The sequence below is a fragment of the Cygnus olor genome, chromosome 13 (genome assembly GCF_009769625.2).
Source record: "Cygnus olor isolate bCygOlo1 chromosome 13, bCygOlo1.pri.v2, whole genome shotgun sequence".
Classification (NCBI taxonomy): Eukaryota; Metazoa; Chordata; class Aves; order Anseriformes; family Anatidae; genus Cygnus; species Cygnus olor.
The window spans coordinates 14,997,008-15,019,316 of NC_049181.1; the positions used below are offsets into that span (position 1 = coordinate 14,997,008).

The 22,309-nt window shown below is 44.0% G+C and overlaps 1 protein-coding gene across 18 annotated transcripts in view; it reads left to right on the top strand.

The window, feature by feature from the left end:
- The window catches only part of LOC121077102 (H(+)/Cl(-) exchange transporter 5), a 49,312-nt gene that overhangs the window by 10,509 nt on the left and 16,494 nt on the right, over positions 1 to 22,309 (top strand). For 15 of the 18 annotated variants that reach the window (XM_040571920.1, XM_040571929.1, XM_040571926.1 and 12 more), the window contains one exon: positions 10,931 to 11,080. In XM_040571920.1, the coding sequence (XP_040427854.1) occupies positions 10,931 to 11,080 (150 nt within the window). Of the gene's footprint in view, positions 1 to 6,966; positions 8,144 to 9,122; positions 9,147 to 10,930; positions 11,081 to 16,679; positions 17,393 to 22,309 lie in introns of those variants that run through there. The other 3 variants (XM_040571914.1, XM_040571915.1, XM_040571930.1) reach the window with 3 other exon arrangements.

A 22,309-nucleotide genomic window follows, 5' to 3' on the forward strand; every position in this document is an offset into this window, starting at 1 on the left:
TTGCTTTACACCACCTCCTTTAGTCAGAGAAAGCAAGGGCATCCTTACTGCTAGGTGGATGTAAAACGTCCACCGGTAGGTTTGAAGTGGGATCACAACAGACTGTCCTTCCAGATGCAAGCAAAGGATGGTTTTCTGCATCTTCAGGCAAGAAAATCTGTCCTAGGAAAGAAAATTGTGCAAAGATGGACTGTCTGGAACTAGAAGTTATTCTCACACGCTGCCCAGCCCTGCTCCAGAGTAACTGGTGGTTTCCCTTTAGAAGAGCCCAGCAGAAACCCTTGGAACTCTCTTCGTCCTGGGACTTAGGACAAATGAGCAAATGGCAAGCAGCATCGAAGGGAAAGGCTCTAACGTTACGCAGCGAAGTGTAAGCGATACACGTGTGTTGGTCACTGCCCAGCACTGCAACGTGTACACTCACAAACTTTAATGTGAGTTAAACGTGTTGCCTTTCCTAAAGGCACTTGGTACTTGAAGAGGGACTTTTCAGGCCTGCTTGTAATTTTACATGAGAGAGAAGCATATTTTTTTTTAAACGCAAAAATCTGCTTTCAAGCCTCAAAATGCCCCTTCTCTCGACTTTCTCATATTGGCCAGATTTGGCCTCCCGAATTTCATGCAGAGTTGATCTGTCAGTTGTCTAATCTTGGTGGGGAAAACCTTTAAATGCTTAATTTGTTCTCTGAAATGGGATAGTCTTAAAGATTCAGCGTCTCCCACAATTCAGCAGAAGCATGGGTTTTTTCTTGTTTGTGGTGACCCAGGCTTTACCTTTGGCATTAGCAGCCCCTTGTATCCCCATAAGAGTATAGGGGAAAGGATGGGTGGTGGTCTCTCTGCTGGAAAATGGAAGATTTTATCTCGAATTTGAAGGCTGAAACTTCATCTTGTATTCGTCTGTGACATGTTACAGTTAAAAGAGCACACAGAAATCAGAAGACAGTGTTCTGAGCCATATCTTGACAAAACCCTACCCTGCAGTAGGTTCTGCAGCAGGAAGGGCAGCATGCTCATGGTGTGCGCGCAGAATTGCAAACTGTTTTGCTCATGCAAGGGGCCATGGTTATGTTGAAAATAAGAAAGGTACAGGATAGCCATGCCGATGGAGAAGTATGTGGTGATCCTCGTCTTTTTTACTGTGTTAACCTTCGAGCACGTGTGTAAGACTATGCCGTTGCATTCCTACAGATTTGTTTAGCTTGTGGCTTTAAAATGAAAATGGAGATTATAAAAAGCTTAGAAGGAAAAAAAAAAACAACCCAGTGAAAACAAGGCAGTCTGATTTGCATCTTGGCATTTGTTGTGTTTCTATACAACGAAGCATCCTACAAAAACAGGAGTTCCTGGAGAAGAGCACTGAAAGGTCTGTGATCACAGTAAATCTGCTGGTCAGGCTGCTTTGATTTGGACCCACGTGCTCATGACCTGTTTTGTTTTTGACCAGACAGCTGAGGAATATGAAGTTGTGCTGGAGGTGCCATTCCTGGAGAATGATACCTGAAAATTTATTGTCTTTGGAGTTGTTGGGCACTCGTGCCTTCCTGTAATGAGCATAGGGAAGAGAAGCAAGAAGAGGAGAAAAAGCAAAGCTGTTAGAGAAAGCTGGGAGACAAAACAGGAAGCTAGCGTGGGCCCAGGAGCTGTCACAGGCCCGTAGTTAGTGTCACAAGACAGCAGCCAATTAAACAGTCTTTTGGAAATGTGAATGGTAATTGTGTACCAGGGTCTGGGCTGGCTTTGCTGTGGGTTTTATCTCCTGAATCACTTCCTGGCAGAGAAGCTGGGCGGATTGCGATGTAGAGCATGTGGATTGGAAGCAGAAGTGCCCGGTCTGGGAGATGTAAGCAGCGCTTAACTTCGGAAACAGAAGTGGGTATTGTGAAATCTAAGGTGCAGTCTGTATCTCTAATAGGCAGGTTATCTGAGCTGTCACAGGGGTTTGCTCTGGATGAAACAGGAAGAAATCCCACCCTCTGAGAACAGAGCATAGCACTTCTGAGTGAAGTCAGGGTCTGTCGACCTGTGTTCATCTTCTCACAGCCTTCCTCAGGTATCTCCTTGTGCGGCAGGCTTTGCCTTGCTCTGCGTCTCCGGCTGTTTGCATCCATGGGTGTGTGTAGCAATCACAGCCTGCAGGGACCCAGTTCAGAGGTACGGCTAACTAGAAAAAATGGCAGTGTCAACTGAGAGGGGATCTTATTAATATTTATAACTACCTTAAGTGTTGGAGACGGAGGGATTTGACCAACCTCTTTTCAGTGGTTTGTGGGGACAGGACAAGGGGCAATGGCCACAAGATGGAGCACAGCAAGTTCCATCCTGACATGTGACAGAACTCCTCGGTGAGGGTGAGGGAGCACTGGGACAGGCTGCCCAGGGAGGTTGTGGGGTCTCCTTCTCTGGAGATATTCAAGGCCCATCTGGACGCCTACCTGGGCAGCCTGCTCTAAGGAACCTGCTTTGGCAGGGGGGTTGGACCCAGTGATCTCTGGAGGTCCCTCCTAACCCCTACAATTCTGTGGTTCTGTGATCAACAAAAATGTTTAAATGGAAGTTTACAGCTGTATCGGTGGGAGATTCAAAGCTATGTTTGCTCTATCAGTAATTATTAGGAAGAGCCATTTCTCAGCTTTTAGGAAGTGGTGCAAGGTGATGTAACATACTGAAAAGAAGCTATCTGTTGAAAACGTAATCCACCTGCAGCCTGCGAGCACTTGTAGAACTGCTTCTGAATTCACACCAGGTGGGAAAGCCCTAAAGGCAAGAAAGCTCCCTAACCCACACAGAGCCTAATGCAGCCTTGCCAATGGCTGTTTAGAAACCTGTTTCCTGCAGAATTTGTAGGAAACTTGAATATTGTTTACAGATCAGTGGCCAGTGTTGATTAGTTCTTTTACTTCCCGTGGTGTCTTCACTTTTGTTCATAAAAACTTGCTGAGAACTCCTCTTTGAACAAGAGCTTATCCTGTTGCTGCCTTACAGCATCTTATGAAATTTTTAATATGAATTTGCCACCTGTCAGAACAGGACCTGGTAACCAGAGGTGATTTAGCTGCCTAATGTTTAGTGATCCCAATTCAATTTTGAACAGACTTACTGACTTAAATGTGACTTGGCAACGTTATAGCACAATTCCTTAAAACTGTACCTAGTGTGATTAATATTTCAAAGAGCTTGAGAGTGTACAGGAAGAGGGAGGGACAGCGAGGTTTCCTGGATAGGCCAATTGATGCAGCAGATAACTGGGAGGAAGCAGTAAAGAAAATATATTACTAGTAATGAGTTATGATTTACTGTCGTTACCAGTGGCAGCTGAGCTGAACTTGTATGAAACGATGCTTTGTTTTGTTTTTCCAAGTCATTTTTGGAGGACTGACCCTGGTCTTGCTTTGGATTGGAAGCGGGATGCCTCTGGTTCCATCTGTGTGCCTGGAAGCATCGCACGGCCAAAGCTGCTGGTCCCAGCTGCCACTTGCTTTGAGTCATACCTGAGGTTAGCAGCTGTGCTGGTGTAGAAGCTCCCAGTGCCTTTACATGGTGTTTTTAAACACTAAAAAAAAACAAAACAAAACTCCAAGTGCTTTTTTAGGATGGGGAATATGAACACAGCAGTCTGCTTCTAGAAGTGATTTTATCATCCAGGAAGACTGTTTTTAGTGAAACACTGCAGAGCGAGTTACCGCCAGTGCTCGTCTGGATGCACAGTTCCCTTTCATGCAAGTAGTTCAGAACCAGCTTCTTCCAGGCCTGTGTGTTTTCCCTGTTTCAACTGAGGGAGGCAGTGATGCAGGTAATGATTTAGCTAAAACTACAGAGTTGTTCTGTGAGGTTTGCGCTGCCTTGTCTCTTTCATGTCTTTTTCCCCATCGGTACTGGAAGGTGTAATGGCAGACTTTGTCCAGTTGTATGCACTTTCCCCAGAGCTGTAATGAAAGAAACATGTACCCGAAGCATTTCGTTTCTGGAGATGACCCTTGGCAGTGGATTTTACCATCCCTGTGCTTCTTTTTTCCATCTCTTGCCTTTTTTTTATGGAGCCTGTAAGGTCTGTGAGTCTCTGTGGTAGTGGGTGGTCAAACTGGCTGATGTTCTGTAGAGGCACGAACAAGGTAGGACACTTTGTGGATATCCTTCGTCTTTGTTTTCCCATCAGAAAGACAGATGCTTCCATAGCGCCTATCCTCCTCTTACCAAGCGCTTGGTGAATAATAGCAGTAAGCACGTTCCTACCTGGTTTATTTATTTTTCAAATGTGCTCATACCCAGGGATTAGGAGGGAGCAGCACGCACAATGTTTATGCTTATGAAGATTGTGAAAACTTTTCTTTGAAATACCAGTTTTATAAAGTTTTATGATGCCTTTATTAAGATACTTGCCTTTTAGGTACTGATGGGAAAAAGTATTTGTGAATTAGTTTAAAAGTTGGATTGTGGGACAACTCTGCACTTCCTTGATTGAGATCTGACTAAGGAGGTGTTTATCTTCACATGACATACCACTGTGTTCTCCATTGATCCACTAGAAATAAATAGAGGTTTCTTCAGACCTAGGACGTGAACAGTTGAAATCTGTTAAAACTTCTTGCGTTGTAGGTGTTATGTGTTTTCATGGTTTATTATGTGGAAAAACACCGGGAGAGGTCTTTGGCTTCTTGTTTTCCTCTTCCATGAAAACTAACACACGCACACACTATCCAACCCTGATCTCTTCACTTGAACAAAGTCAAGAAGCTTTCCTGCAAACTCACCCTGTCAGTATGTTCTGCTTCCATTCATTCTTCTGATTTGCTCTGAATGCCTCTGACAAGAGCTGTGCAAATTTCTGGTACAGCAGGAGGAATTCGATTCAATTTAAAATCCCTTTTATGCAAAGCATGTACTGCAGTAAGCCATTTTTTTAATCGGTTTTGGATAGTTGTGGGGGATTTTTAATCTAGTAAATGGAATACTGAGACATCTCGATTTTTGGAGATTATCTGACAATTATATATGATTGTTAACGCTCCCAGAAGTGAGTCTTACTCTGAAGGAAAGTATAGTTGCTCATGAGCTGGATGAAATCAGCTGTGACTGATGGTTGCCTCCAATTGAGTTTTCCAGTGTACTGAGCTGCGTGACGTAAGTGAAATGATGAATTATTCAAGATGAGGTGAGAGTAATGCAGGCTTAAAGACATCACGTTTAAGTCTCTGTATGCCTGTCAGTAAGCAAGCGTACCTGGATGGCAGTTAGTCTGTTAACACGCTGTGTGTATCAGCCCAACTCGCACAAGTGTCCAGGAAACCTGAAATGTTGCAGGGTTTGTGTGTTGTTTTCTGTGTAGCGTTACCTGGTAAAACGTGACGACGTTATCTCACTATGACTGTCAGATCGTAGCATAGAATATCCTATTGTGATTTACCACTCACCTCCTTGGGGCTTGTAGGATTATGTTTAAAAATAAACAAAGGAACCCCATATAAACGCTAAACCTCTAAGTGTTTGTATGTAGGTTGTGCTGGGAGACTTCCCAGCTTCTTTAAAGCAGCTGAGTGTTTCAGCCCAGTCTGGCTGTACAACAGTTCTTTGCCGTTGTTCGAACAGCAGCCGAGGGAGCGACCGAGCAGGGTTGTGGAAAACGTGCGATGGGGCTTTGAGGGGAGGAGTGGAGCTGCAGCCTTCCAGCCAAATCCACCCCGCGCGTTGTCAGCGAGCACAGGAGGGGCAGGGGCAGCCTCCTCCTCGCCTTGTCTCTGTGCTGTGGCTGTGAGAAGCCCCAGAGCCCTTTCACTACCTCACGTGAGCAAAGTGTACTAATGCTTGAGGAAGAAGCGGTTGTCCGCTCTTCAGAATAGAAACAGGCGGCCAGACAGCAAGAATGTAAGCATATGGTCATACAAGCATTTATTTGTCAATGTTTAAAATTGCAATAACGAAAGGCACGTTGATAATCTTAACTGAGCCATTAAACCCTTCTGCTGAATGATTTATGCACTGCTTGGGAAATTGAGGCGTTGCTAATAACATGGTTTACGTATTGAAAGAGCAGTGTGTTTTTCCCTGAAGATTTTTGTACGTCACATTCTGCACCCGAAGGGAGCCAAAACGTGGCTTAAAAAATCCTGTTGGTTTTCAGCTCACCTGTTGGTCACTTCATGTGCCTTTCGTGTATCGCTTCATGACGCTTTCAAAGGCTGCCCTGGTATCTGAACTGAAATCTTGTTTGCTCCTCTCGCATTTGGCACGTTTATGCTGTGTACTGTGGTGGTAGAATCCCTCCCGTGGGCTCTGAGAGCTTTGCGAGGGGTAGGGTGCTGCAGAGCAGCCCTGCCGCAACAAAGAGCGTTCTGCTTTTTGCCGCAGTGCATGCGACAGAGCTCCTTTCCCTGTCCTGGGGGTGTTTGCTTTGGCACTGGCAGGGCATAAAGCTGCTTAGTTCAAATCTTCCTATAAACCTCCGCGGCTGTTACAGCAGGTGTTTGCAGTAATCTCTGTTGTTCTGCAATTATTGCCTGGCGTTGTCTTCCCTTAGGCGGCTGGACCCGGGGTAACCATGGGAGAAGCACTTGTAGAGGTCTTCTGAAGTTACTGCCTCCGACTTTGTATGCATGGTCTTTTGATGTTTGGAAGTTAAAGAAGAAATCACAATCCGCTGTTAAGATCAAAAGTTTCCTTTTGATCTTTCATTAAAATCGGAAAGAAAAAACAAATCCCCTTTCCTCTGTCTTTTCACAAGGCACCCAGAGTGCGCTCTCCAGCTTCATCCCACGTGAAGGTGAACCCGAGGGCAAGCTGAGAGGGCTGCTTTGGTACCTGTTAAACTTTGGGGTCGTCTGACCCAGGCCTCCAAGCATTTTTCTAACGAGGAGCGCTTGCTGGCCGCTTCCTCTTGTAATTCACTTACAGCCTGCATGTAGGGACCTGGGACTATGAGGTTTACGTGTCATGGACTGTGATATGAGGAAGTCTAAAACAGCTTGCTTAGTCTGCCAGTGCACTGAAGTTTCTCTCATGGAGTAAGCTCTTCCGCCATGAAATGCTTTCCCTCCTTTTTTTTTTCCTTACAGCACTGTGAGCGTCTGGAGTGATGATGTTGTAGTAAAGCTCTGCTGGCACCAAGGCAGGTATTGACACAACAAGTATTGACATAATTACATGATTTCTTTTTTTTTTTTCCAGTTACAATTGCTTTCTCATGTGTTTTTCATTTGTGTATGGCTGAATCTTGGCATTGTGCAAAGGAACGTGCCTGTCTGTGTGCAGAGATCCTGTGGGGACAACGTGGGGCTCAGGAGGAAACGCGAGGGTGGGAGCGGGGAGGAAAAAGTGCCCTGAACTTCAAAGCTCATCTTTGGTTTTCTAATCTCTGAAAAAGAGCAGTCTTGTGATCTGGGCTTTGGTTTTTCAGATTAAAGTAGCCGCTAGGTGGTAAACTTGCTCCTTCCTCACAGGAAGAATGACTCACGAAGGCAGCTGATCAGAATTTTACTCCGTGCTCTTTTTCAAGCTTTCTTCTTCTCACATAATGTCCTTGTGCTGGTGGTGGAGCTGAAGCCAAGCCTTGTATCAGACAGGGAAGAAAACGTGTTTTGGAAACATTCAGCATGCTCTGACTTTTGAAAGATGCAGGTTTGCATGCTGGAAAAGCTTCTTCAAGCCCCCCGCATGGCTTAGCAGCAGCCAGGCGGGCACTGGCAGGCTTGTGGTCGCTGCTGCCGTTCTGAACCTCTGGGCTGGTGCCTTGCGAGGGGACGGGGAAGTCCTGCTGGTGCCAAGGCAGCGCCAGGACCGGCACTCCAGCGAGCAGAGGAGCAGATGTACTGCATGTGAGAGGTGATGCTGAAGCATGGACTAAGAGGATTCTGCAGTATCTGGTGTTGATTTGTATACTGCAAGCGATGGAGCTGACACTGGACTAGGGGTGGTTCTGTTCTGCCAGGATGGCAGTGGGTGCTCTCGCTTCCTGGTTGCAGTTGCTGTCATCAGAGTCACTTCCAGGCGTTACAGAGCCAACTTCTTCAGGTTTATTTCGTTGCTTCCCTTTGCCTGATTGAGATGGAAAAAAATGCCAGACTGAAAAAAGTAGAAGAGATTAATGGAAGCATCTCCAGCAGAATGGCTTCTTATGCCCGCAAGCCCTGGGAGCACCTGGAGCCTTTTGGTACGTATGCCTGCCATGGGAGTCCTGGAGAGCGCATGAACTGTGCCAGCAGTTCTGCGAGATCTGGTAGGAAACAAGCAGCAGTTGCCCACTGAAGTATTGTTGTAAATTAACCGTAAGATAAGCCTGAGAACAGTCATTGTGTCTTTGTGTGCATGGTTTACAGGCAAGCGAAGCTTTTCCAGGCTAGAGGGAGTATTCTTGTGGGGGGGTGGGAAGGTGGCTTAAACTTGTATCTCTAAGGTCTGCTTTAGGACTTGTGAAAGAAACACGTAATTGAATTATCTTCTGTGTCCTTTTTTTCTGCATGTTAGATGTTATCTGGTTTCTGTTAGGACTGAAAAGTGTTTTGCTTTTTGCTTTTGTTTTCTAAATGGTGAGAACAAATTTGGAGATAAAGAGGGAGGAACGGGGAGCTGACATAACTCCAATTCCTTCTTTTCAGCACAGGCACTTGTGCATCTTGTCAGACAAGGGACTCAGCTTTTAGCAGGCTATAAATTTGTGCTTTTAGTGCAAACAGAGTACGTGAATACAGACCTCTTTTAAACCTACTCACACCTATTGCACAGTCTTACTTGAAAATACCTATTGTGACGCACAGGCACAGAGTTTCTTGGCTCTCCTCTGGGGTGCATCAGGCCTTGTCTGCTGGGAACTGGAGCCCTGTGCTTCCTAGGAGCAGCTTGTCTGAGGGACAGCACAGCACGCTCTTGAAATTCAGTTTTGTTAGCTGGCAAATAGCTTTGAATCCTTAAAAAACTGAAGTCTTTGGTTTTCTGCTGATCGAGGTATGTCTTTGTGCTTTCAGAATGTGTTAAAGGCATTGTTTGTGGCAGGGCAGAGTGCAGCAGCTCACGTGCCTTCCTGAACGCCCATCAGCAAGGATTCAGCTGATGAGTTTGCATCAGCAAGCGCTCAGCACTTTCTTTACTCTGTGTGTTCTGCATCAGTTTAATGAGTGAACAGGGCTTAAAAGTTAAGCAACATTGTGTTCCACAGGGTAAGGCTCAGTAAAGAGCTCAGTGTGTCGCTTTGTGTAATGCCAAGATATTTTTGGGTGGTGTGGTGCCTTTTTTGTAAAAGGAAGTGCTTTCTGCAGACTGTGTAATTCATACTGTTTGCAAATGCTGTCTTTTTCCCTTCCTGAAATAAGGCTGAGCTGCATATTTGGTTCCTCTCTAAGTCTCTTGAAAAATATGTCTGTTTGCGAGAGAAAAGCGAACGTGGCCTACCGTCTCGTTAAGGTGAAAAGATCTCCATTTTTCAGGTTGCAAGGTCTGTTTTTGAGGCTAAGACCTGATTTTTTCTTTTCCAGATTATGTTAGGATTAAGTGTTCAGAGTTTGTGCTCTTAGTTTCCCTACCATCCTAGGGAAGAGGAGGGGAGACAGGTCTTGTGTCATGGTCTGGTCCAGGCAGCTCCTTGGGATGGGTAGGGCAGGCAGCAGGTTAGGGACGCTTCATCAGGATTATTTATGAAGTTCAATAGCACGCTTCCATGAGTGAACTGCATTTTGAAGCATCATGTTCAGGTAGTGAAAAGTCAATATTAACTTGGGTTGTTTTGATAATTTTGTCTATGTCAGGACAGGTAGGTCAGTGAGCACAACACACCTGAAGAACATCACCCAGCTGTGTTTGTGAGGTTCCTTTCTCTGTTATGGGTTTTGCGTGACAGTCTGGTAACAAATACAAGGACACAGTGGGAGGTGAAATAGTCAAAAAAAAAAAAGTCAAATGTCACTGTATACTTGTTGGAAGCACATGCAGAGATTATTTAGAAAATACACCAGTGGATGTCACATGCCTTGTCTAACTAACATGGTGGTGACCGGAGTCGTTCTTTACCTGCCATTAGAGTGGATTTTTAACTGCTCTGTCTGGTATTGATCAGCAAATATAAATTGATTTGCAGTCTTTGTGGGTCATACAAAGACAAGTATTTGGAGAAAAAGGAAATGCTTTGAGTGTCTCTTTAGACCAATATCTGTAGAAATATTTGTTTCTCTGTAGAGAAAAACATCTGAGGCATTCAGGCTGCTCTTGGGTTTGAGTTCCTAGTTGCAGAAGCTTGTGTTAACTCATGCGTTGTTACTGGATGTTGGACTTTGTATGTATAGCATTTAATTTTCCAAATGATCACACTGACATCTGATTCACAGGAGTGAAAACTGGTGGTGAGTGACATGTGACAATACATACGGGCTACGGTCAGCTGAAATAGTGTCTGTTTCCAGTTTTTCAGGGGGTGGTTCTTTGCTTATAGTTTGTCAGTCTCATTGCCCTGATTAAACCTGTCTCATGTCAGGCAGCTGGCTCGCTGTGATTCAAAATCAATTTTAAGCATATTTCATATACTACCATTTTCAGTTTAACTGAGCATCACAGGAAGGGGTTCATAATCCCGCTGACTGTAAGGTCAGGAGCTCACATCCTGCAAAAAACTAATACTGGGCTCCTAGGCTGCAGTGTTTAGGAGCTATTTGCCGTGCTAGCTTTGCAGGCCGTGGAGCCCAGCAGCAGGAGGAGGGGCTGCTGTTGGCCTTTTCCTCCTGCATGCTGGATCTGTCATATGTGCTGCCGTCATTCAAAGCTGGAGAGTTAGCACACCTGCACAAGCTGTCTGGGATGCACTTACGGTCCCAGGACAGGGTCTGCTGTGTGCTTTGGTACTGTGCATTAGTGCCTCCTGTACTTCAGGACAGAATGCCAACTAGACATCCATCCAGTTGGTTTAGAAAATGAGTCTTCACGTTTGTGCTCTAAAAAATTTCCCTTTTTTCAGGTTTGGAAGTTCTGGCCATGGATCAAAAAGGCTATCGACGAGGAAGTTTCCAGAGCAGCACCAGCGATGAAGATATGCTAGAAATAGCAGGAGCATCTCTGGACTTCCCCATGGCTGATGATGACCCACCACTCGACAGAGAGATGGGAGGTAATACTCATGCATCTCTCCACTTCTTTTTTCATAATGTCTTTTGGCAAGATTTAATGTAAATATTTGCTCTGTGAATCTCACTTTTCTAGTGTGAAAGACTAGCATTTTGGCACCAATACAAATATTTTGGAGTATTCTGCACTGCATTATATCCATGAATAGGTTTCTGCAGAACACTCACATGTCATGCTTGGCATCTGATACTGCTTTTTTAAAGGTGGTTGATGGGAGGTGTGTGTCCAGTACCAGTAGAAAATATCCTTAAAATAAATGGCAATTGCAAGAAGCATGTGATTGACTTCAGTGTGGTGGTGGGGAGGTGCTGCTTGTTTAGCTCTAGTGTCTGAGCTGCCTGCTGCTGGCTGTGTGCTTCCAGTGGCAGGGAGGAAAACTGTTCTCTTTAGCCATCTGTGTGGTCATCTTACTATCAAATGTAGTATATCCTGTCTCATCGCTTTGTTTTTAAGGTTCCCGATTAGAAAAGTTTCTAGAACTTCCAAAAGTAGCTGCTGTAGGGAAGAGCTGACCTTGCACCCTATGAGGGAAGTATCTTTATCGTCAGTGTGAAAGGTGGAGATGACAGTGCTGAGTGATTCCTAGGGGGCTGTGATGTGAACAGAGACTGCCCCCTCCCCTTCCTGTCTTCCTTACCTACAGTTTTAAAGGTTGTCCTTGGCCTTGCTGAAGTGGAGAGAATCTCAAAAGTTTAAGAGAGCAAAAGGATTTGATGCTGAGCAGTATGAAACACTTGGCTTCCCCTGCCACCTCTTGTCTGTCAAGAAAGGATCTGTTATTACTTCTATCTGAGCCTGAATTAGTGAAATTAATGTGGGAGAGATGAATGCGCATTCTTTTGCTGACCTTTGGCACTAAATAAGCAAGATATACCTGGTTTTTGTCTTCCATGAATTATCATAAATTAGTTTAAAAGTGAAAATATTTTATTTTGGACAGCCAACTGCAAGTCTCTGACTTCCCATAAGCCTTTTGTCATCTTTTTCTCCCATCCTTGTTTGCCTTAGGGTAAAAACTAAAAATAAATCTTTCTATTTTGATTCTTGACTGTGTGATCTTGAGGTAGTACAAATGAAGAGACTTCCTCAAATGCCTGTCACCTGCCAGTAGCTGAACTGGCTCTTCTGCTGGGGATACTGTGAGTACTATGTGAGTACTATGTGGTTTTCTTCTTGTCTGGGCCCCTTTCATCGCTTCCAGGCTCAAGCATGAGAAGAATTACTGTTTCTGTATCAATTGCATCAGTTCTGAGTGATAAGTGCAACTTTGTGGTTATGAAGTTCTATAAGTCTACAAAGGGAATGTGTGAAAGATGTACGTCTTGAACGTGTTATTTCGTGGGTTATGCTGACTCCATCTAATGTGAAAGGCGATGGCTAGTACTGACAGGTTCGCGCTGTCGCAGGTAGCAGGCAGTATACTCCTCCAACCTGACCTCGTGGTGTCCATGACTTTTAGAAACGGACATATCACAGAATGGCCAAGGTTGGAAGGGACCTCTGAAGATCACCTAGTCCAGCCCCCCTGCCGAGCAGGATCACCTAGAGCACATTGTGCAGGATGGCATCCAGGCGGGTTTTGAATATCTCAGGAGAAGGAGACTCCACAACGTCTCTCGGCAACCTGTGAGTCTGGGAGTCCACTTCAAAATTCCTCACATATAACATGAAATAATAACTTGTGACTGAAGTTCTTCTGAACATACATTAATTACTACTATGTGCAGAATTAGATACATAAAAATAATTACTTTATGCATGTTGTTAATGCATCTCCTCTTGCAAGATGCTTTTTCTGTAGCTGTTTGGGTATGAGCTATCTGAAGTTAAATGTGTTTGTGTTTAATATTTAGAGAGAATGAGCTAAATTATTTCTCTAACTTTTTGTAAGGAAATTAATTACTCTATGGGGTTTCAAAGCAGCGGTAGGTAATGTAACATGCAGTGGTAGACAACTTGAGTTTGTTTTGCTGTTTGCCTGAAACTCCTCTGCTCTGAAACTTCATCCCCTCTTTATCCCCTCAAAATGTTTTGCCGCTTGTCTGAAACAGTACTCAGTTGTTTCCCTCCTTGTTTAAGTAGGAATTTTCCATCTCTGCTCAGTGCATTTTGAAGGCCTGTGACACCTACTATTGAAAAAAACTTGGTGGCAGGAATCACTTCCAGGGAAGTGGACTTCAGTTTAGCACAGCTGGCCTTGGTCCTTGGAGTGGTTAAGTACGCCCCACTAAAACATGAATCGGAATAAAGGTGGTGGGGACAGCACTTGAGGAGGCTGCAGACTGCTACTCTGCAGTTTAACAACTGTTTGTCTGTTTCTTGCGATTTTAGCAAACTTAATCACGGAGAGAAGCAGTTTCAGCAAAAGGGGCTCTTTCTGTTAACAGGAAGTATAAATCTTTGCTGGTTTTGACAGTGAAGGAAAAGAGGAAATTTAAAAAGGGAAGTAGTTGCCTCCCTGAATGCTGGTGTCAGTTCCCTATGGATTTCCCCTACTGAACTCAGAAAACGTTTGTTGACAAATACTTGGGCGTCAAGTGCCCAACCTGTCCTTCAAAGGTGTAGCAGTGACACGTGCTTTACTTGAGCTGGAGACGTGGTAATTGAAGTTCTCTTGTGGTGGAGTCTTCTGCAAACTTCTGGTTGGGACCTGTATTTCTCATGTGCTGCATTTGCTGTGACACGTTGAAGAATGGAGGTTTTTCAGTGATGCCATTTGAAACCAGAATCCAGTCCTCTTTCACTTTCTTCTCCAAGACTAGCAGTGTCTTAGAAACTCTCCTGCGAATTAGTTGTGGCATCTCAAGTATGAAAATGATTGCAACTGGAGCTTTTAGATCCTGTGAAATGACTCAAGAAGAATCGCATGCTTTTTGATAAATTTGTATATCTGGATTGCATTTCACAGCCAGTGCTCTTTCAAGCTTTCCTTAAGAGCCCTGACTAATGAGAGACAGGATTTTCTTGCTGTGTTAGGTCTCAGATGGAAACGGGCAGCCTTGCACGTGGCCTGTAACATGTGATGCTTGTATCGAAAAATATCTTTTTCACAGGATCTATACAGAGTGTGAGACTTTGTTCCTAACTGGTATTTGCATGAATGCACCTACTTTCTAAAGTCTTGAGTTCTATGAGAGCTTGATATAGTTGTAGATATTCTGAGTTCTTCAGGCTTGGTTCAGTCGAAATGATTTGCAAGACTGCAGGTACTTTTAATGCCTGGTACTGTGCTGTCTGCCTTAATGAAAAGTCACCATGAGTAACATGATATTACTCTTATCTTTTTTTGTTTGGACTTCAGCATTTTGTCAATAAATGATAACAGATAAGTCTCCTTGCTTTTACACAATGTGCTTGAGAATCAAACTTGACTTTTTTTTATAAAATCCACTGATACTTCTCTAGTTTCCCCTATCTTGACACTAAGGCAATAGTATTTCTTATGCCAGGCAGCAACTGAATCCTAGCTGTGGTTTGTCAAAGTTGTTAGCACCTCAGCAGCTGTGCTAAATTAGAAGACGTATCAAAGGCCACAGACTTCTTTCTGATACTGCCTTAGTCTTACCTTAGGCGTTTCTAGAAATCTAGGAGAAAGCATAAATTGTATCCTTGCCCAAAAGATAGGTAGGGTGGCACAGTCCTCTTAAGGATGCAGTTGTGCTTTCCGTAAGTTATTCTGTCTTACTGGTATCTCTTCCTTTCTGTGGCACAGTAAAGGTAACCAGAACTACACAGGATATTCAAGGTGCATTTATACAGCAGCAAATCTTTTATCTTTTTAGTTTAAGGGATTTAGAAAAAGCTATTTCCTTGTTGATTAACTGCTGTTGAGTATTGAGCAGTCATTTTCAGAGAATTATCCACAGACACTTGAATTTTTGTCAGACATACTGACTTAGAGCATGACATTGTTTACAGTTGTGTTGTCATATCTCCCTCTCCCTTGCCTTGCTTTGTTAACACTTGAGTTTCTTTTGCCATTTTGTAATCCAGCTGTAGTCCTTCAAAGCTGTCTGAAGTGATGCTAGTTACCCAGTACAAGTTAAGGTAAGTGTAGGCACTGCTTTCTTGGACGACTTACAAATATGCTGTGTAGTCCAATACAAGCAAAAATGAGTGGGATTCCACCATTTCCTTTCTCCTGTTTGGAAAACCAGCTAATTTTAGCCATTAGCATCCTGTATCTTCATCCAGTTGGTCTTCTGTGAGAGAACTTTCCCAGTGATTCCCAGAAAGCTTTGTTTGCATAAGACCCTCTAAAGAAGATTCTGTAAAAAGCTTCAGGGATACCCAAAGACATTGTCAGTTACTATGTCTGTGGTCCTGTTGCTTTTTGGAAGAAATACAAGATTTACATGGTCTAATTCCTGTAACAAAAGCTCTGTTGGAACAGATGCCTTAGCAAATACTGAGTCTCCTAGTTCAGCTATTGCTTCTGTTGTTTGTTATGAAGGTAAGTTGTACTTGGTATTCCTTTTCCAAACTATTAAATTTGTATCTACAGATAGTTTTCTCTGAACAGTAGTTCTGGTTGGGTGTAAAAGTTAGTCAATTGTGCCAACTTATTTTGTGCTTTTCTTTCGTGGCTCTTCCTCAACTCATTACAGTGGTGAGGCAGGTACTGGGCACGGGAGGAACAAGGTGCAGTGCTTGGGTATCACAGTAGCTCTGAATGTACTTTAAATTGTAGGGGACAAAAGCAGGACTGTGTTCCCCACTTTTTCAGAAGACTTAAAACATTAAACGCTGGAAAGGTCTCTTTTGTTGTACAATTTAAGAAGGTTTTTTTTCTTTTGAGCTCTAAGGGAAGAATTGAGAATTAGAGTAGTGTTAGGAGTATGCCCTAAAGTGTTGCAGGATAAGCTAATAAGCAGGGTAATAAGTTAATACACAGGGCTGTGAGAAGAGGACCAGCTGAAGATAGGCATTCAATCCTGGCTGCCAGATCTGCTATTGGAACCATAACATTGAATACATCTGGTGGAAGTGGTATTGTCAGCTCTCTGCAGCTGCATTTGCTAAAATCAGACCTGCAAGTCCACATGTTACTGTTGTTGCTACATCTGGCAGTGCTTTTGGCATATTCTTCAGCTGCATTTGTCCTTGAATTCCATATTGCCAGAGCAGTAGGATGCCCTGCTGAGCCTCTACCCGGCACAACGATAAGACCAAAGTTAACGTTTGCTAATGCGTAGTGTTTCAGACTTGTGAGACAAGGCTTAAATGACAAGTTATCACTAGTAATTGAAGCCAGAAAAATTTAATCATGAGCCCCTTTCAGTTCTTATGTACATTGAATGGCAAGATAAATAGTGTTAATGAGGCCCTGGAGGGGCTGCAGACAGCACAATGACATATTGCTTGAGGGTAAAAAATAAATGAATTGTCTGCCTGCTAGAAGGCAGTAAGCAAAGAGCATTGCCATTAGCCTTTTAGTGAGCAAAATGACAACGAAGTGGGAGAAGAAAGACTTTGCGGTACATCTGTGACTGATTCTCCCCACTCAGGAAACTCTGCTGCTAAATGTGTTTTCCTGCAATGTAGTTTGGCTTGGTCCCAGGCAAGTGTGCCAGGAGCATCATAGCCCTTGCTCTCATCTGACATGTTTAACTGTCAGCGCTTGTGATAGAGGTCATCCCTCCACAGACAGACTGTGGATGAGGTGGTTAGTTGGCATTTTTTGTCAGTCTTTGGAATCGGAATCTTTGGAATTGTTGGGGTGAAGGGTATCTGGAAATTCTCAGTATACAGCTCTAACCCACCCGACTTAAGAGAGCAAACAGCATTAGCAACAAGTTATTCTGCATCTCAAAGCCCCTGCGCAGTCAGCTTCAGCCATCTGCACACTGAGTCTGTGCAGCACAGCAAGCAGGCGGATATTAGTGCTGGGGAATGTATGCTGCCAGACAAAATGTCCTGAAGGCTGTCAGAGGAGCTCTGGTTGCAGCTTCAGGATGAGACCCCTTTCCGTAAATCAGGAGTCGCAATCCGTGGATGTAGTTCGCTCTTTGCCCTTTCTTCCTTGCCTGCAAGCGGGAGCCTCTCCCTGTGCTGCCGAGATCCTGCCCCTTCCAGGCGGTGGAAGGGCTGGCTCATGTGACGGTGGCTGCTGACGACATGCTCGGGGAGCAGGGAGAGCCCGGCACTGCCCGTGTTCCTCTTCACCTGAGTCCGAGGGAAAAGGATGCAGTGAGCGCTGCCGTAGAGGAACCAACACCCATTTTCCCTTGACTTGTGTCGCTGTGCGATGGGCTGGTGAAGGTCCTTCTGCAGGAAAAGGAGCGTCTCAGTGAGGGTAAGGAGATGGTTTCCAGGGAGGAAGGGGAACACATTTGCCTGTAGATGCACACTGCAGAGGCTGTGAGGCAGCAAACTGCTGGTCACGGCTCTGAAGCTGCTCTGGTTTCTCCTCAGACGAAGGGTTTGATTGCAAAGGGTGAGCAGCCAGGGTGGTCTGTTGGATTTCTGCTGTGTGATGATTGTGTAGGGCAGTTCTTCCTTTTGTCTGGAAAAAAAAAAATTAAATCCTTTTTCCATATTTGCTATGGGAAAGCAGCATAGGGATACCTCTCTTGCAGGTGCTGTGCTGGCAGGCCAATTAATAAAGCGCTGTAGGTTTCCTGTATTGCAAATGACAGATGCCTGTAACTTTAAAGAGCACTGACTTCTTTTTTTTTAAGCCAGGAAGAATCTCTAAAATGGAGCATTAACCCATTTAGGGAAGAAGAGGTGATCCAAAAATAAAAATCTGTTTAAATATGAACTGTACTTCTCTGACAGGACTGTATTGAACTTGCTGTCTCTGGGTTTTAAATACTGATTTGGAGGTATATATGTTAGGAATTGGAGAGACCTACAGGATCATCTTGATTGTGTTTTGACAAGGCATTACTGAGCAGATTTTCCGGATTTATTCCTATATGAATTTCCTAGGATTCTTTATTTGTAACAGGCTGAGGCAGGAAATATGATCTTGATAAATATTTATGGCTGTCAGCCATTTTATAGTTTAGTATTAATCAGGGAAAAAAATATAAGGACATTTTCTCATTATCTTTTGTGAAATAGACTGCTTATCTACTTGCACAGCCATGAAGTTGTCATGTATTGCTTGGGGACTTCGGGGTTCTGATTTGGTAATATGAAATCCAGTCACTTTAGGCACGGGAGACTGTGCTGATGAATGGGATCAGTGTCTGGAGAGCAGGTTCGGTCTCCAGAATGCACCTGGCTGTTCCTGAGCATGCAAGTCAAGGTGAACTGCCCTTTCTGTGCTTGGCCTCTTTGCAGAGACTCTCAGTGTGGTTGCTGGCTGCCGTATTGATGGAATGTGGAGGCTGATACCTGTGTGACTTTTGGCCCTGTTTAACAGGGCAGACCTGAGGATTCAGTTACTGCAGCCCCTTTTGCTTGCTGAGCAGTGCTCTGTACTGACTCTGTGCCCTTTAGGTCTGGTCCATGTTGTTCTGCGGTAGCTCTGAGCTGGGAGGAGGTTCCCAGGGCAGCTAAAAGTCATTGGCCTGGGCAGTTATTTCAGAAGATCGAGCAAGGAATGACACCCATCTCATGTTTTGGCAGAAAATGCTTCTCAATGTTGTAACAGCTTGGTTTAACACCACTTTTGATACTTTTTCTTTGGCCTTAATTTTTATCTTGAAGAAAGACTGTAGTAAGTGTCCCAGATAAATTGAGCAAACAGTGAAAATGTGCTGTCTCCAGTATGGATGTATGAAGTGCTATTGCACTTCTGGAAGTTTTGGTCATTCCTTTAGAAACAATAACGAACTATTTTGACTGATTTGCTTGGTTTTGAGAGGTGTGTTCAGGAGTTGGTAGTTTATCTCATTTTACGTTTCTCAAGGCAGAATTAATGTAGTCTTAGGATAACCGGGCATGGTATTAAAAAAAAAAAAAAAAAACTCTTCACCCACACTTAGCAAAGCCTCAAAGACCTCCCAATAGTGCTATCTTGTTGTTTCAATCTAAAGCTGTTCTAAAAGTGATGTTGCAATGGTGGTTCCTTTTGTTTTAGCTCCATCCCCTAAATAATGTTTGGATGGATGCTGACTTTCCTTAATGCTGTTCAAAGCAGTCAGTAACTGGACGTACTTTGCTGGACGTACTGAATCTGTTGCCTCTACTGTTAGTCACAAGATCGTTTTTCTGTGCCACTGTTACGGGTGGTTGAAGGAGGTTTTGGTCTGTCAAATCTGTAGAGTAGTACTTGGGATTTCCAGTGGGCATACTTGAATGGGGAAGTCTTTGAAAACATTGATACCAGTTTGTGTATTTTCTGTTGAGTGCAAAAATGTTGTTGAAAACACAGTACTTCCAGGCTCTCAACAAATGTGTACTGTTGTCTTTACAGTGCAAGTTGGGTGGGTTGGATGCATGGTCTGTGAACTCCACTGGTTGGGGAGATCTCTGGAGAAACTCACTTAACCTTTTTTTTATCCTTAATGAAGCAAGGATTTTTTCTTTTTCTTCCTGAAGTAGGTTATTTTGTAGTACTTTTCAAGTGTGCTATGAGACTGATCTTGTTTTCTTCATTATTTTTTTTATCTTAATGCCTTCTTTGCCTCAGTCATTAGCACCAAGACCAGTTGTTCTCTGGGTACTGACCTGACCAGTTGTTCTCTGGGTACTCAGCCCACTCAGCTGGTAGATAGGGATGGGGAGCAGAATAAAGCCCTTATAATCCACGAGGAAATGGTTAGCAAACTCCTACACCACTTAGACATACACAGGTCTATGGGGCCAGATGGGATCCGTGTGACGGTACTGGGGGAGCTGGCAGAAGTGCTCACCAAGCCGCTTTCCATCATTTACTTATCATCAGTCCTGGCTATCTGGGGAGGTCCTAGTCAACTGGTGGCTAGCAAATGTGACACCCATCTACAAGAAAGGCCTGAAGGAGGACCCGGGGAACTACAGGCCTGTCAGTCTGACCTCGGTGCCAGCGATGGAGCAGGTCATCCTGAGTGCCATCATGCAGCACTTGCAGGACAACCAGGCAATCAGGCCCAGTCAGCATGGGCTTACGAAAGCCAGGTCCTGCTTGATAAACCTGATCTCCTTCTGTGAGAAGGTACCGCACTCTGGATGAGGGAAAAGCTGTGGATGTTGTCTACCTAGACTTCGCTATGGCATTGGAACAGGCTGCCCAGGGAGGTGGTTGAGTCACCATCCCTGGAGGTCTTCAAGAAACATGTGGCTGTAGATCTTAGTAGCAAGGGTTAGTGGTGGACCTGTCAGGACTAGGTTAAAGGTTGGACTGGATGATCTTGGAGATCTTTTCCAACCTCAGTGATTCTATGATTCTATAAATGAAATACTAAACATTATCTTTTTTATATGGGAGTTTTAATACTTTTTCATTTACTGCCTTTCAATTTTGACCCAGTTTTTTTTATTTTTTTTGCCTCTGAATAACTGTAAACATTTCATATCTTACAGAACTGCATCTAGATTTATTCTCCTGCCCAAGTCTGATAAATCAACCTCTCTACCAAGAGTGTCTCCATCTGTACACCCTTGGAAGTTCTCTGTAGCAGTGTAACCTTGGGGGGAAGACCATGCATGGTGGACTGGAACATACATGATGGGGTTACGAGGACTATGTGAGCTGATGCTTGCTCTGCAGAACATAAAGTAGCATTTTAAGTGGCATTTGGTTTTCTCTGGACTGCCAAGTGAATGATTCGTGATTATATCAGTCAGGGGGTTCCTAACTCAAATGAGAAACTGTCTACTGAGTACCTTAGTTTCTTGCTGCCTTTTCATAGCTTATGTCCTCTACTTCCCTTTGGTTTGTTGCTGGCTGGCAACTACTTACTGAGGTTGCTCAGCGTGCAGTCTGGCTGGCAGCACCTTTCTCTTCCCACTTTCCAAACAGGAATGTGTGTTGTACAGGCCTACTCTAAGAGGTCTGCAGAACTGGGATGACAGGGACTTGATCTGTGCAACTCCCTTCTTGATCGCGTGACGCACAGCTTTGTTTTAGGAAAGGTGTTCTTTCACTTGAGCTTGGTTTGGATCATAACTGTCTGAGTGAAGGCTGCAGTTCAGAAGAACTAAAGCTCTGCAAAGAACGGAGTTGTCAGCTATCAGTTCTAAGAAACCCTTCCTGGTTTGTACTTTTGAAATAGTCATTTTTCTTTAGTGTGATTTATTTTTTTTTAAATGAAGAAGCAAATAGCACCGTAGCAGACTAAGGTAAAGCTTAGGAGCTCTTTGGCTGTTAGGGACGTGGAGAGAGCTTTTGGGAATGAAGGTAGCATGAAAAGTTTCTTAAGGGAGTTTCAAAATTAGTATTCGGTATGTAAAGTAGCATCATTTTTATCTTAAGAGGACACTTTTGTGTACTGGAAAATACTCTAGGGCACCTTTCATCTCCACTGAAATTTAACACAGTTTCTTGCAGTAACCCAGCAAATTTTTGCCCTTTCAGCAAGAAAAAATACATTTTCAGCAGAAAAATACATGGAGTAAAATTAACGAAGAATTCTGTTGTTATTGACTTGGAGCAGAGGCCTCAGTGCTTGCACAAGCAAAAGAATGAAGCTTGGGCTGAATTGCACGGAAGAACTTGTTCCATGTCAGTCTGTAAAGAGAACTCCTTGATTTCCCTGGCTAAAGTTTAAGAGACTTCTGTTTTGTTTCCCCACCTACCCCAATGTATTTTAACACCATCAAAGTGCTTGAATAGGGCTTTAAGAAACAGGTTTTTAAAGGAGCAAGGAGTAAGTGTTACATTAGTGGGATTTCCAAAGTTTCTTTTCAGATCAGATGCCAATGTTTTATTTTAGGAGCAAATAAAAGCAGGAATAGATTTGTGAGTGTTTTCCAGGTGGAAGAGATCTAAGTGCATTTTCCAGGGCAGTTAAAAACCACTCAGGTCCAAGGTTTCTGCCTTGGAAGCCATAGGGTCAGCTCCGTTCTGCTGCTTTTCTGCCCGGCGGCCTTTTCCTTCAGGTGGAGCAGTGAGGAGGGCAGGGTGCTGGGCAAGATTTTCTCTCCCCTTACTCACTGAACCCTGTGCTCTTGGGCAATTTGCCTTCTCTGCCTCTTACTTCATTTGGAGGCCCTCTTTGCTGAAGGTCTCTGTCCCACCTGACTGAAAAAAAAAATCCTTTTTGTTTAGCCAGTAAAGCCTGTTAGGCAGCACTGGTTAACCACCAGTGCCGGGGGTGTCAGAGAATTGATCAGTGCT